Source organism: Chinchilla lanigera, unplaced genomic scaffold (assembly GCF_000276665.1).
Source record: "Chinchilla lanigera isolate Chin_1 unplaced genomic scaffold, ChiLan1.0 scaffold00038, whole genome shotgun sequence".
NCBI lineage: Eukaryota > Metazoa > Chordata > Mammalia > Rodentia > Chinchillidae > Chinchilla > Chinchilla lanigera.
The window spans coordinates 13,574,313-13,586,692 of NW_004955439.1; the positions used below are offsets into that span (position 1 = coordinate 13,574,313).

The 12,380-nt window shown below is 33.4% G+C and overlaps 1 protein-coding gene across 6 annotated transcripts in view; it reads right to left on the bottom strand.

The window, feature by feature from the left end:
- Positions 1-5,793: 5,793 nt before the first annotated feature.
- Positions 5,794-12,380, bottom strand: part of Stxbp5 (syntaxin binding protein 5 (tomosyn)) — a gene marked incomplete at its 5' end in the record, with an annotated part of 163,325 nt that continues 156,738 nt past the window's right edge. For all 6 annotated transcript variants that reach the window (XM_013517356.1, XM_013517355.1, XM_013517352.1 and 3 more), the window contains 2 exon segments: positions 5,794-6,804; positions 8,453-8,673. In XM_013517356.1, coding sequence (XP_013372810.1) covers positions 6,763-6,804; positions 8,453-8,673 — 263 coding nt within the window. In that variant the 3' untranslated portion in view covers positions 5,794-6,762.

Genomic DNA, 12,380 nt, shown 5'->3' on the forward strand with positions numbered 1-12,380 from the left:
GTATTGATGTTAAAAAGGCAAATGAAATTTTAAAAACTAAAATGACTTAGAGAAGATTTTTCTTGTCTTATTCTGAACAGTAAGAATTTAAAAAGCTTTCATTATGGTACATATGATAAAATACTTTTACACAAAACTGAAAAAATATGACAGACCAAACACCTTTAAAGTAAGGACAAAAATCAGCATCTTTTTATAAACTCATTTGAAAAGTCAAAATGACAAGTATATTTCTAATTAAAGCAGTGGAGACACTGTATTATTTATACAGGACACATTCAAATTAATGATCTTTAAAAGCGTGAATAGAGACATGATGACAACCTTCAGTTTTCAAATCTTGATCTGAGCCTACATTTTCTGAAAAAAAAAAAACAGTGTCTTGATAATGAGACCACTCTCCCAAATGATCTACATTACTGTATAATAACTTATCAAGATGTTTCACATCTAAGATTGTTTAATAATCTTCTAGGTAAAAAGTACCTGTCATGATAATGAACCTTTGCAAACTCATGGTTTTTCCCTCCTAAAATTATACATCAGTGCTTCCCGTTGAAGGCGCACAGACTGAGACAACACTGCCACCATGTGGAACATGCATGTACCACAGTTAGAAACATTTCAAAATCAAGCAAACCTTCAGCTTAGTAAGGCAACTGAAATATTCTTTATTCTAAAATGCAAGGGAAACAAAGACAAATAAGTATTTTGGTATTGTTTAAGTTACATGGGAGGTCCACTTTTGGCACAGACAGCTGGACATTCAGACTAACAACATCAAAATGCCCGTTATGGAAATTATCCTTAGCCTTGCAACTCAAGAGCATGTTTTAGAGGTCAGTGGGGTCTGTATAGGTGGAGCTGGTTAGAAATGCCAACACAGGACTCAGCTCCTCTGCGCAGAACGGCAATCTGCATTTTAACAGAAGCCTCGGGCGACTGGTGTACACACTGAAGGCCAAGGAGAAACACACGCCTAGGCTGAGTTCAGGTCTCCTGCACCCCCCACCCCTACCCTTTCCTCCTTATCCATCTACAGTATCTAACCATGGGACTCTTGCCCAAATTCCACACAGTTAAGACAGCAATAGCTGATCCTACTTGAATTACCTGATTAACCTTTGGAAATATGGGAATCTATTTTATTTTCTTAGGTTAAACTGATGGGTTAATTATACAATTCAGAAAAATGTTTAAAAATTTTCCAGAAAAAAGGGCTTGTTTAATTTCAGGAGAGATTATTTTATTTTGCCCAGTCAGAGCCCTTCAGCATAAAGAGACATTCATATACATATATATGAACATTTCCAGAAACATTTATAATACATTTTTTAAAATACCAGCTTAATGGTATTTATTTACAAAAATATTTCATTACCTAATTTTAAACCTTTTGCTGTGATGACAGTTCTCTTTGCTGATAAAGTACAGGAATGCAAAATAACTACAAAGTCTTAACATATTTTTAGTGTTAGCAATAATGCTTTTTTGTTTTTAATGAAACAGTACACAGAAAATCTTTTAAACTGTATTTCAAGTGCATATTCCAGCAATTACCATTGAGATAGTTACTGGGACTGAGCAAGACTAAAAAACAAAATAAAACAAAAAACAAGTGCAGTAACAAAAAACACCTGCGTGTACAGTTTAAAGTATACACAAGCTAGAGCTCTACAGCGCGCATGCCTGCCCTGACATGGACAATGCGAAGAGAAACTAAAGCTTGCTCTTTTTCATATCATCTTTTAGTAATGCATTGACAAAGAACCAATCGTGTAACTACAAAGCAAAATATTTTTCTGATTCTAACTACCATGTTAACTAGAGGTCACACCTAAAGTATCACAGTACTATTTATTTACAAAAAGAAAAGAAAAAGAAAAGGAAAGAAAGTATGACTTATCTTCTTTGCATTGATTGCCATTGATACATTAAGTCTGGTTTCAGTTCCTTACATTGTCTTCAGTTGAAGCAAAGTTTAGACAACACAAAACAAACAGCAAAAGTATTTTAAAATAACAAATAAACAGAATTTCATTGCCATTAACCCATACCCATTTTAAGTGCCTGAGTCAGAAGACCTACAATAAATTAATACTCATTTATTTATATATACTATAAAGCTTAACTTTAACCTATAAGCCTCATTCACTGCAAACTGGAAAAACTGACATTCATGAGTTTTCTGATGTAAGGAGAAAAATAAAAATAGCACTTACAAGTAGCACTGGACTGCCATACTCAATTTATAAATGAACCGTGCCTAATAATTTAACTGTTAGTAATTGAAGAAAGCAATGCTGGTAACTGGGACATTATTAAAATAATTTAATTCAGCTGAGAATGCTAGGCTAAAGTTTTCCCTTTGTTTAATTTATTTATTTTTTTGTTGTAACAACCACTTTCTATCCACAGAACCCTTGACACATTTGAGGCAGTAGTAAGATCATAATGTTCATAGGAAAAATAATCCCTGTAGCACTTTACAAGATATTGATCAGAATGATGACAAGAGCAATTAACAAAAGCTGTAAACAGTATCTTCACATTCATTTTTAAATGAAAAAAAGTGGGCATAAATCTCAATCCAAGAGAACAAACACCCTAAAAAGGAAAAGAAAAAATATATAGGAGTGTTTTTTTTCAAAGTAAATACAGATTAAAAAGCCTAAGAATATTGATCAAGTATCGTACTGATAAGGAACAAATTCTATCAACTATAAAATAAAAACCTTCATTGACAAAAATACATAAACTCTGTTTTCTCTTTTGGAAATTTATTTTTAAAAAAGGTAGAAGAAAATACCTGGAAAACTATTTTAAATCTATATATCTATATATCTATATTTTAAAACAATAGTGAAGGTAGACATCCCACAGTAAGTTACAGCTATTGAGAAAGATCTCGAAATTGTTGTTGTGGGCATTTCCCCCAAAATAAAATATTTGAAAGTACTCAATAGAGGGTTTTCTTTTAAAATAAGCATACTAATGGTATCTTTCCTGTCATGTGTGAAGACTTTTAAATGATGTTTTTTTTTAAATTAATTGTATCTCTACATGAGATACCAGTATTTCTTATTATAAGCAAAAACATAACTTTTTGTATGGATAATATACATACTTTTTAAGTACTTTGACTTAACAAGTTCACCATTTTTTAAATGAAAGTACATTTATAAAAGTTTCATTTTAAAACTAAAAGTATATTCTCTAGCAGTATGTATAAATATAACATAGTACTGTGTGATTGTAAAACAAATCTGAAAGTGCTGCCATAATTTAAGACCAAGAACACTAAAACATACAGCAAATAGTTTTTTTTTTTAATCTTTGAAAACTATATAAGACCCTATTAAAGGTTTTAAAACTGATCAGGTTAAGGTCTGGCTAGCAGCATATTCATGAGTTTGGTATGTTTTATACACATGTATCATTTGATTTAAACTGAGAAATATGAATCAAATAATACAAAATAGTCATTACCCCAAATAAAGTGCAGAAAAAGTTCAAGTTTAAAGTTCAGTGCTCTTTACTTTGCAGAAACAAAATAAAATTCTCAAAGTTAAAATGCAAAATAAATCTTTGCCACAAAAAAATTTTACCTTTGGATATAGCTTTTCTTAATGTCACATGAGAAATACCTTAAGCAAAACATGTACAGAACACAAAACTCAGGGTGAAACTTTGAACTCCATGGTATCTTTCACATAATTTTCCTTTCCTAAGCTGTCTCCCGAGTCCCCTGTAACCTAAAAGCATGTAACACTTTCAGACTTGTGTAAAACATTCGCTTACCTAAGCGAAATAACTTCAGAGGAACCTACAAATAAGAAGTTCTAAGTAAAATAAAAGCTTCTATCTTTAAAGTATTATACTTAAGTTAAATTGCAATATACTTACACAAAGTAGCAGCATTTTTTTCACATCCATAAAAATCAAATTAAGAAGTTAGTAATAGCTCAGCTGAATCTGTAACCAGATTTTGGAAACACATTGTATGACTGAAATGCAAACCAAGGGGATTAAAGTGATGCAAAACTTCAAATAGACATAATGTACAGAATTTGTCAAAATGTAAGATTTCAAGTAACACTAAGCAAATATGTGTGTGTGTTTGTGTGTGTTAATATCAATCTTAGCTTGCAAAGTGAAATGAACTACATGTATGGTACATACAGGGAAACCACTTCCTACTGACAAACTGCTCAGACTGAAAAATACTTCAAGGATTCTTTGAGTCAAAGACAATGCAACAATGTTAAGGATATGAAATAAGCACAGAAATTAAGAAATATCTTTCATTTTTGTGGTGTTTTCTATTTTGGCCCTTTTTTGGTTAGTTTTCCTGAAATCCTGGCTTGCTGGTGACTATTTTTGCATTAAAAAAGATGTTATCTTTTAAATTACAATAAATTCCCTGGGTTAGTTATTACTTCAAACTATCTCTTTTATCTACAGACTGCATCAAGTAAACTCTGAGAATCTTATTTCCTATATTCAAAAATACTTTAAGCTTAATAATCCTAAATTTTCAGTCTCTTCAGCTCAATTTATAGATTAAAAATGAAACAAATAATTTAAAACACTGATTTAACATTTTCTTACAAAATTCCTCTCAGGTAAATCTACTTCTGTATTTGGAAATAATTACAAGTTTGGCTCATTTTACATACAAAAGGAAAAAGGAAGTTATATGCAAATAACAACATGGCAAATTAAAGAAAGCTAATATGGCCCTCCACTTAGATAAGGAATCAACCAGGGTATTTTAATGTATTTAAAGTTGCTCAACTTTTTCAAATCTGTAACTACTAATGACATTCACAAATTCTTCCTGTGACATATCATGAACAGTATGTTTTCTGGATAATACAGAATACAAAGTAAATAATTTATATACTGCTGGATGTTCATCAGACAGCGGACAATAAACAAAATTCTGTTAGCCATTGCTACTTTCTACAAATTCAAAAACTTGGAAATGATTTACTTTTAAAGTATTTCTTTTGGCTTGACCAATTATATTACATATATCTAGTCTCCATCCAATGATACTTAAAGTAAATTTTGATGTAAACTTTTGTATTCAATAGTGTATATTATATTAGAAAATGTAAACCAAAGCTTTATTAATCAAAACAATAAAGAGGAAAATATGTGTAAGACTGAAAAGTTAAGATGTTCCACACATACCTTTAAAGATCATAAGGAATAGAAACACAACCATGTTTGATAACATTTTGTGCTGATTATCACTTAATGAAAAACTGGAAATGATTTTAAACAATTTTTATAGAAGAAAATATTTAAATTTTATTAACATTAATTTTAATATTTGTTTTGCTCTTTGCTGCTTTAACAAGAGTCAGTCTCAAATTAGCTGCACTATGAGATTGCTCATTTCCAGGTCTAGGGAGTGGTTTCTTTCCCATCTGTGATGCCTTTCTAGAAACCATTCATTCTCTACTGCTGTCTCAATTTGCATTATACTCCGTTACAGAAACAATTTAAATACCCTAAGTGTATTCTCCCTTTCCTTTTTTTTTTTCTAAACTTTGAAAGGATATATACAGATTTATAATGTATTTCTACAGAAAATATTTTGTAGGTCATCAGACTAGACGCATATAGATAGATCATTATTGGCAACAGATGCTGTAATTTCCCATGCGACAGCATGTGCACTAAGATTTAACTGGCTCGTCACCTGAGTGTACTGGAACTGTTAGCAAGTAAAGGGTATTTTAAAGAGGGAGCTGAGCATTTTACTGAAATAATGAAACATTGTTTTTTTAGCAATTTTAATTAAATAATGCAAAGGTACATTTAGTTAAACATTTTATAAAAACTCAAGCAAAATTAAAAACGTAGCCAATTTCAACTTTTCTACAAATTTAACTGATAACTGTTTTGGTCAAATCCACCTTTAGCTGAATTAATGAGAACAAGGACAAAGGACTTCAAAGTATTCTCCTCACCACAATGGAGGTTTTTCTCACTTTCCACACTGCATAGCCACTACATGGAAACTTCCAGAATGATGAGCAATTCAGTCATGCTCTACACTTTTCTTTTCAATGAAAAGTGATGTATCGCCTTGTTTTGCTTTTGACAAAATATAAACTAAACACAAGTATGTAATAACAAGAATCCAATAGTAGCTCATACACAAGTCAACTATGTGTATGTTTTTATTATTTAAAGCCCACCATTCAGCTTAGTCTAAAGATATGGTAACAAACAGTTTCTTTTTTACTAATGATACTGATGACCAGTCAGTTTAAGGGAAGGAAAGTCCAATACGGCTGTTTATAATCCAGTCCAACGACACATAGATAAATATTTCAGCTTCAGGACTTCAGACTTATTGCCTCTCCCCCAAAAGATCAAACACTGATGGCAGATACAACGGCACAAAATCTTTTGGCATATGAAAGTTTAACACAGGAATGATCCAAGGAGTATTCCCTGCCATGTCTCTGCAACAGCCCCCTTTGTTTCATTTGTCAAGTGTGGCCTGCTTAGCTCCCGAACTGTCAACTCAAGCTGGCACACACCATACACTCTGGATTCAGGATGTGCACACTCGCCTCAGGTAAAGCTGAGACTGAGGTAAAACAGTGCATGATTGTGCTAGAAAAGAACTGCATTCAGTGAGGAGCATCCTGTTAATGTTAACTTTCCTAAATCATCAATGAAATAAAAACAGGAAAGCTGTTTTCCTTCTGGCAATGTGAAGTTGTTTGATGCTGGCTGTCAGAACTGGTACCACTTCTTATCTTTGTATTTTAACATCATCTGTAAGAAGAAAAAGCAAGAAAAACATGCTTTTAAAAGGTCAGCACAAGAATAACTGGTTTCTGTATTTTACAAACACATATTCTGAAACATTCTGTAGAGTTATTACATGGCTCACTGAAAATAAATTTATTGAAAGCAATAAAAAACTTCCATGTAGAAGAAAAATGACCATGACTATTTAAAAACTAGCCAACTAGGCCTTTAAACTTCTTAGAAATGTGATGCAATTTGGAGACTGAGATAACCCACAAATAAGGTAACTGTAAAAATAATGCTTCAAGAACCAGATGTGAAGTTGAACATTCTATTACTACTATTATCTCAAATTTACTCAGCTCCTACCTAGAGCCAGGTACTGAATGACATACTTTCCCTACTTGATTTCATTTGATCTGCGTAACAATTCTTGGATTAGATATTATTTTTCTTTCCATTTATAAATGAAGAAGCACCTGAAGTTTCTAGGCCTACACAAAGTTAGTTAGTATTGTGGTGAACCTTGGATTTAAGTGGACATAGTCTGACTCAAGAATGCATGATCACACAATTATCTCAATGTCTGTCTCCCTTAGACTCAAATATGGCTGAGGAACCAAGTTTTGTTGAAGGGAAAAGCTGAGTTTGGGATTGTGCACTCTGCTAAGTAGAGTGTGGACATACTGTGAAACTGACTGAAGTTTCTACACACCCTGGAAATCACACTGTTGGGTGCAGGGGTTGTAACAACAAAAACCCTATCCTAGATGGAAGGATACTAACTCACCTGCATTTGAAGGGCATAGGGGCAGAGTAAAAGAAAATCTCTGAATCTCTCTGAAGCCCTGGACAAACATCTCCCAGGTCAAGTTACTTCTTCCATGTATTCTAAATTTCAACATCCTTGCTGAGATGACTTTTGGTTGGAATGTATAAAGGAAAGCAAATCCTAAAGAGTGGATGCTCAAGGGTAAAAATAACCTTGATATGGTTCCTTCAGACAACAAACTGAAAATATCCTCAAGCTAGGAACTAAATATGGGTAAGTATCTCAGTTCAAAGCATGGCAGATGTGTGCAAAAATGAAAAGTGTGCATTTTACACAACGGCTTTCAAATTCAGCATTTAGAGAGCACTATGTTAACTATAGAAACGTTTTTGTCAGAGAGCTGTTTCAGGACTATACTGTTTCTCAGCTGCACCGTGACTTCTGAGCTCCATCGAGGTGAATTCATTGCAAAAGACACCTGCTGCCCCTCATGTGAACTGCTGTGAGACAGACTTACTATTGTTTATCTGAATCAAATGTCTGCCAACTTCAGTTATTTAGATCTATCTGGGAGAATCAGGGAGGCAAATTATTCCTTTTCGAGGACAAGGTGGTAGTACATTACGAGGAATTAAAGCAAACCGTTATTGTTACTATATTCCCTAAGAAATTGCTTGCATTATTGAAGATTCAGATGAGCAAGTTCCTTCAAAATTTATAAATTTCAGTAAGGGCAAAGACTTCTGAAGCACATGCTTGTAATGGTTCCTTCTTGTGACAAAAATCAAGAATTTGTGATTATACAAAGAATGTAAGAAAATTCAGTGTAGAAATATAATCGCTACAACAATTGTCACACTTGCTTTATCTAGGTTCCTCTTATCTTTTCGATGGACATACCTCGTGGGCATGTTTAGAGAATGCATCTGCACTTGATAACATAGCTGCTGTTCTTTCTTCCAAGTCGCCAAGCTTTTGCCCTCTTTCATCTAATGCCAAACGGGCTCGTGCCAATTCACCAACCACTCCAGATGCTGCCCCTTTCACACCTTCGATGCCACCAGGGCCAGGAATATGCTGTGCAAGACTTCTTGAAGCCTTTCCTGAGGATGACTCTCCAACTGATTAGATCGGTATATACAAAAAGTAACTCAAATAATGAAAATGTTGTAAGTATAAATCCTATTACATGATAACACCGAAGTACAATTTTGAATTAAGTGACTATAAGAATATTGATATAGTTCTCTTTAATATACATTTTGCTTTTACCATGATGGTCTAAACAATTTCAAGATACTTTTTTGAAAATGCAAAAATAACCCATTAACAAATATCCCATGCTAGTTCAAATATATGCTTTCGAAGGACTTCTGCAAAAAGGACCTGGTAATTATTTGTTGAAATGAATGCGGTGACTAAAAACAATATGCCCACTGGCAAATTGACATTAATTTACATAGTTAAAAATTACTCTTAAGGGATCACATTATTAAAATTATTACCTTAAAACTATTTAACTTCAAATATACAGATTTACATTTAAATATACAAATCTGATTTTGTTTGCTTGACACAATGACTATGCTTAGGCTCAGAGGAAAAATGAATTTATTCACTATTCTTTTTCAGTCTTCATAATTTGTAGATACGCTGCATTCCTTCCTATCTCCATTTATCTTGTCATTTACCAAATAGATCAAATTTCTCCTTCAAAATATCTTAGGATTTACTGTTTTCCCTCCACTCATAATCCAGCTCCTGATTATCTATCCCTTTCCTTTTCTTCCCTTCCTTTCCTTCTTGCTTTCATATAATTCATATACCATAAAACTGCCCCTTAACGTAAAGATACAGTGATTTTAGTTTATCACAAGACTGTGAGAACATCACCACTACGTACTTTGAGAATATTTCATCATTCCAAATGAAGCCCCATGCCTGTTTGCAATCATATTCCATTTATTTCTCTTTTCCCACTCTTTGTCAACCACTAATCTATTTTACCTCTATATATCTCATATTCTTAGTATTGCATGTAAATGGATTCATATAGCATGCAGCCTTTTGCGCCTGGCTTCTTTCATTGAAAATAATGTTGTCAAGGTTCACCTATATTATGCTATAGCAATTATCTGTACTTTACCTCTTTTTATGGCTGAATAATATATAATTTTGTGGATGTACAATATTTTGCTTATCTGTTCATTAGTTCATGGACATTTGGGCTCTTTCATTTTGTTTTTTATGCCATTATAAATAATGGTATGATGACCATTTGTAGAAGTTTTTGTGTGCACATGTTCTCAGTTCTCTGGGTATATGCTCAGAAATGGAATTACTGAGCTCTTAATAGTAATTTAAAATATGTAAATGAATGTAATACACTTAACTCTATGTCTAACTTTTTGAGGAACTGCAGGACAGTTTTCTTTAAGAGGATGTACCATTTTTCATTCCCACGCACAAGATGTGAAGAGTTCTAATTTCTTCACAGCTGCTAATGCTTATTTTCATGCATCTCTTTGACAGCCATCCTAGTAAGTGTGAGGCCACTGCTCACTGTGGTTTTGATTTGTATTTCCTGAGTAACAAACAGTGTTGGGCACTTTTTTATGTCTTTATTCATCAGCTGTGTATTTTCCTTTTAGAAGTATATATTCAAATCTTCTGCCCATTTTAAAATTAGGCCATCTTTTTTTGTCAAGTTATAAGTTTTCTTTATGTATCTTAGATACTAAATCTTATTAGATATCAGATATGTGATTTGCAAATTGTTATCACTTTTTGGATTATATGTTTCACTTTCTTGGAGCACAGAGTTTTAAATTTGGATGAATTCACATCTGTCTCTCTCTGTCTGTCTCTCTCTGTTTGCTTCTGATTTAGGTGCCATACCTGAGAAACCACTGCCTAATCTAAGTTCAAAAGATTTGTATCTATGTCTTCTCTGAGTTTTATGCTTTAGTTCTTATACCAACATCTTTCAAACGTTTTGATTTAACTTTTGTGTATGCTCTGAAGTTGCAGTTGAACTATTTTTTTTTAATGTGAATATTCAGTTCCCAACATCAATTGCTGAAACAAAACGTTCTCTCACCACGGAATTTTCTTGGCAGCCTTATAAAAATTAATTGACTATAAATGTTACAAGGTTTATTTCTGGACTCTCAATTCTACCCCAGTAATCTACACAGCTGTCTTTGTACTAGTTTTCCACTGTGTTGTCTTACAGCCTTGTGGTCAGTTCTGAAACTAGAACGTGTCCTCCAGTATTTCTCTTCTTTGTCAGAGTTTTTGGTTGGTTGACTGGGCTATTTTGTATGTATGTATTTTCATATGAAATTTAGAAATACCTTCCTGTTTTATACAAAGACCCAATGAGGATTTGGATAAGGATTATGTCAAGTGTGTAAATCACCGTGGAGAGTACTGATATCTTAACAGTACTTCTTCCAGTGAATGAACATGAGATGCTGGTACATTTACTTATCTCTCAATTTCTTTACATTGTATTCTGAAGTTTTTAGAGCATATGTCTTTCACTTCTGTTAAATTATTCCTAAGTGGTCTATCTTTTTGTGCTATTATAATACAACTGTTCATTTTATTTTTGGGTTATTTATTGCTAACATATAGACATATAGTTGATTTTGGGGGGTATGAATTTCTTAGGATCTTCTGTATGGAACACTGCATCATCTGCAAATGTCTTTTATTCCAATCTGCAAGCCTTTTACTTCCTTTTCTTGTCTAATTTTTAGGTTAGAACTTCTAGTACAATGTTGAACTGAAGTGATGAGAGCCCTCTGAAAAATTTCCATATAAAATTTTCAATGACCCATACTTTGGGGGGAAGTATTTTGATTATGTATATTATATGTATATTTGCACACACATTCATCCATATATATATATAATGCATTTTATCATACATAACATCTTGCATTATCATGACATCTTGTATTTTATCATACATGACACCTTGTATTAAATTTTTTCACTCTATAAATGTAGTGTATGCATCCATTTATTTGAGTCTCCTTTAATGTTTCTCAACTAAGTTTTTATATTTTCTGTATTCCCCACTGAGGTCCTGAACATTTTGTGTTAATATTTATTTCCAGGTACTTTAATTTTGGTGCTGGGGATTGAATCCAGGGCCTTGTGCATGAGCACTCTACCCCTGAGCTACACCCCCAGGCAATCTGCAGAAGAAAATTTGTGGTAGTATTATGAGCAGCTAAGTTGGACAAAAACTAACAGGAAGTCAGACAGGGATGGGCCTGTGAGAGTCAGTGCAAAAAAGGAGAACACACCAAAACTGTAGCTGGAGGTGCACACACTGAAGACCAGGCCTAAACGCCTCCCTGAGGGATAAAATTAATTTGAGATTATACTGTGATTGGTATCACCTGGTCCAGTAAAGTCCAGACAGACAACAGTCACCCCGGAGGGGGACCAGAACATTAGGACCCATCCCTTCTCAAAAATGCTTTTGTTCCTTCTATGTATCCTTGCTACATGACTCACTTTCATATTAGATCAACACTAGCTAAGTAGCAATACTTGTAATCCTATAGATTGATTGTAGTCTGACACCTTTCACCTCCGTTGTACACATACTGTGCCCCTTTGCTATATAAATTATCTCTTTAAGTGACAACCCACTTTCAGGACCACTCTTGTCTCTCAGGAGCTATATCTCAATAAATCTTTCCTATACTTAACCTCCACTGTCCTTGGGGATTCATTCTTTGATTTCAGGGGACATCTAGCAAGTTGATAGCCATAGGAAGAAAATGGTATCCTTCTCTTGCAAAATGGC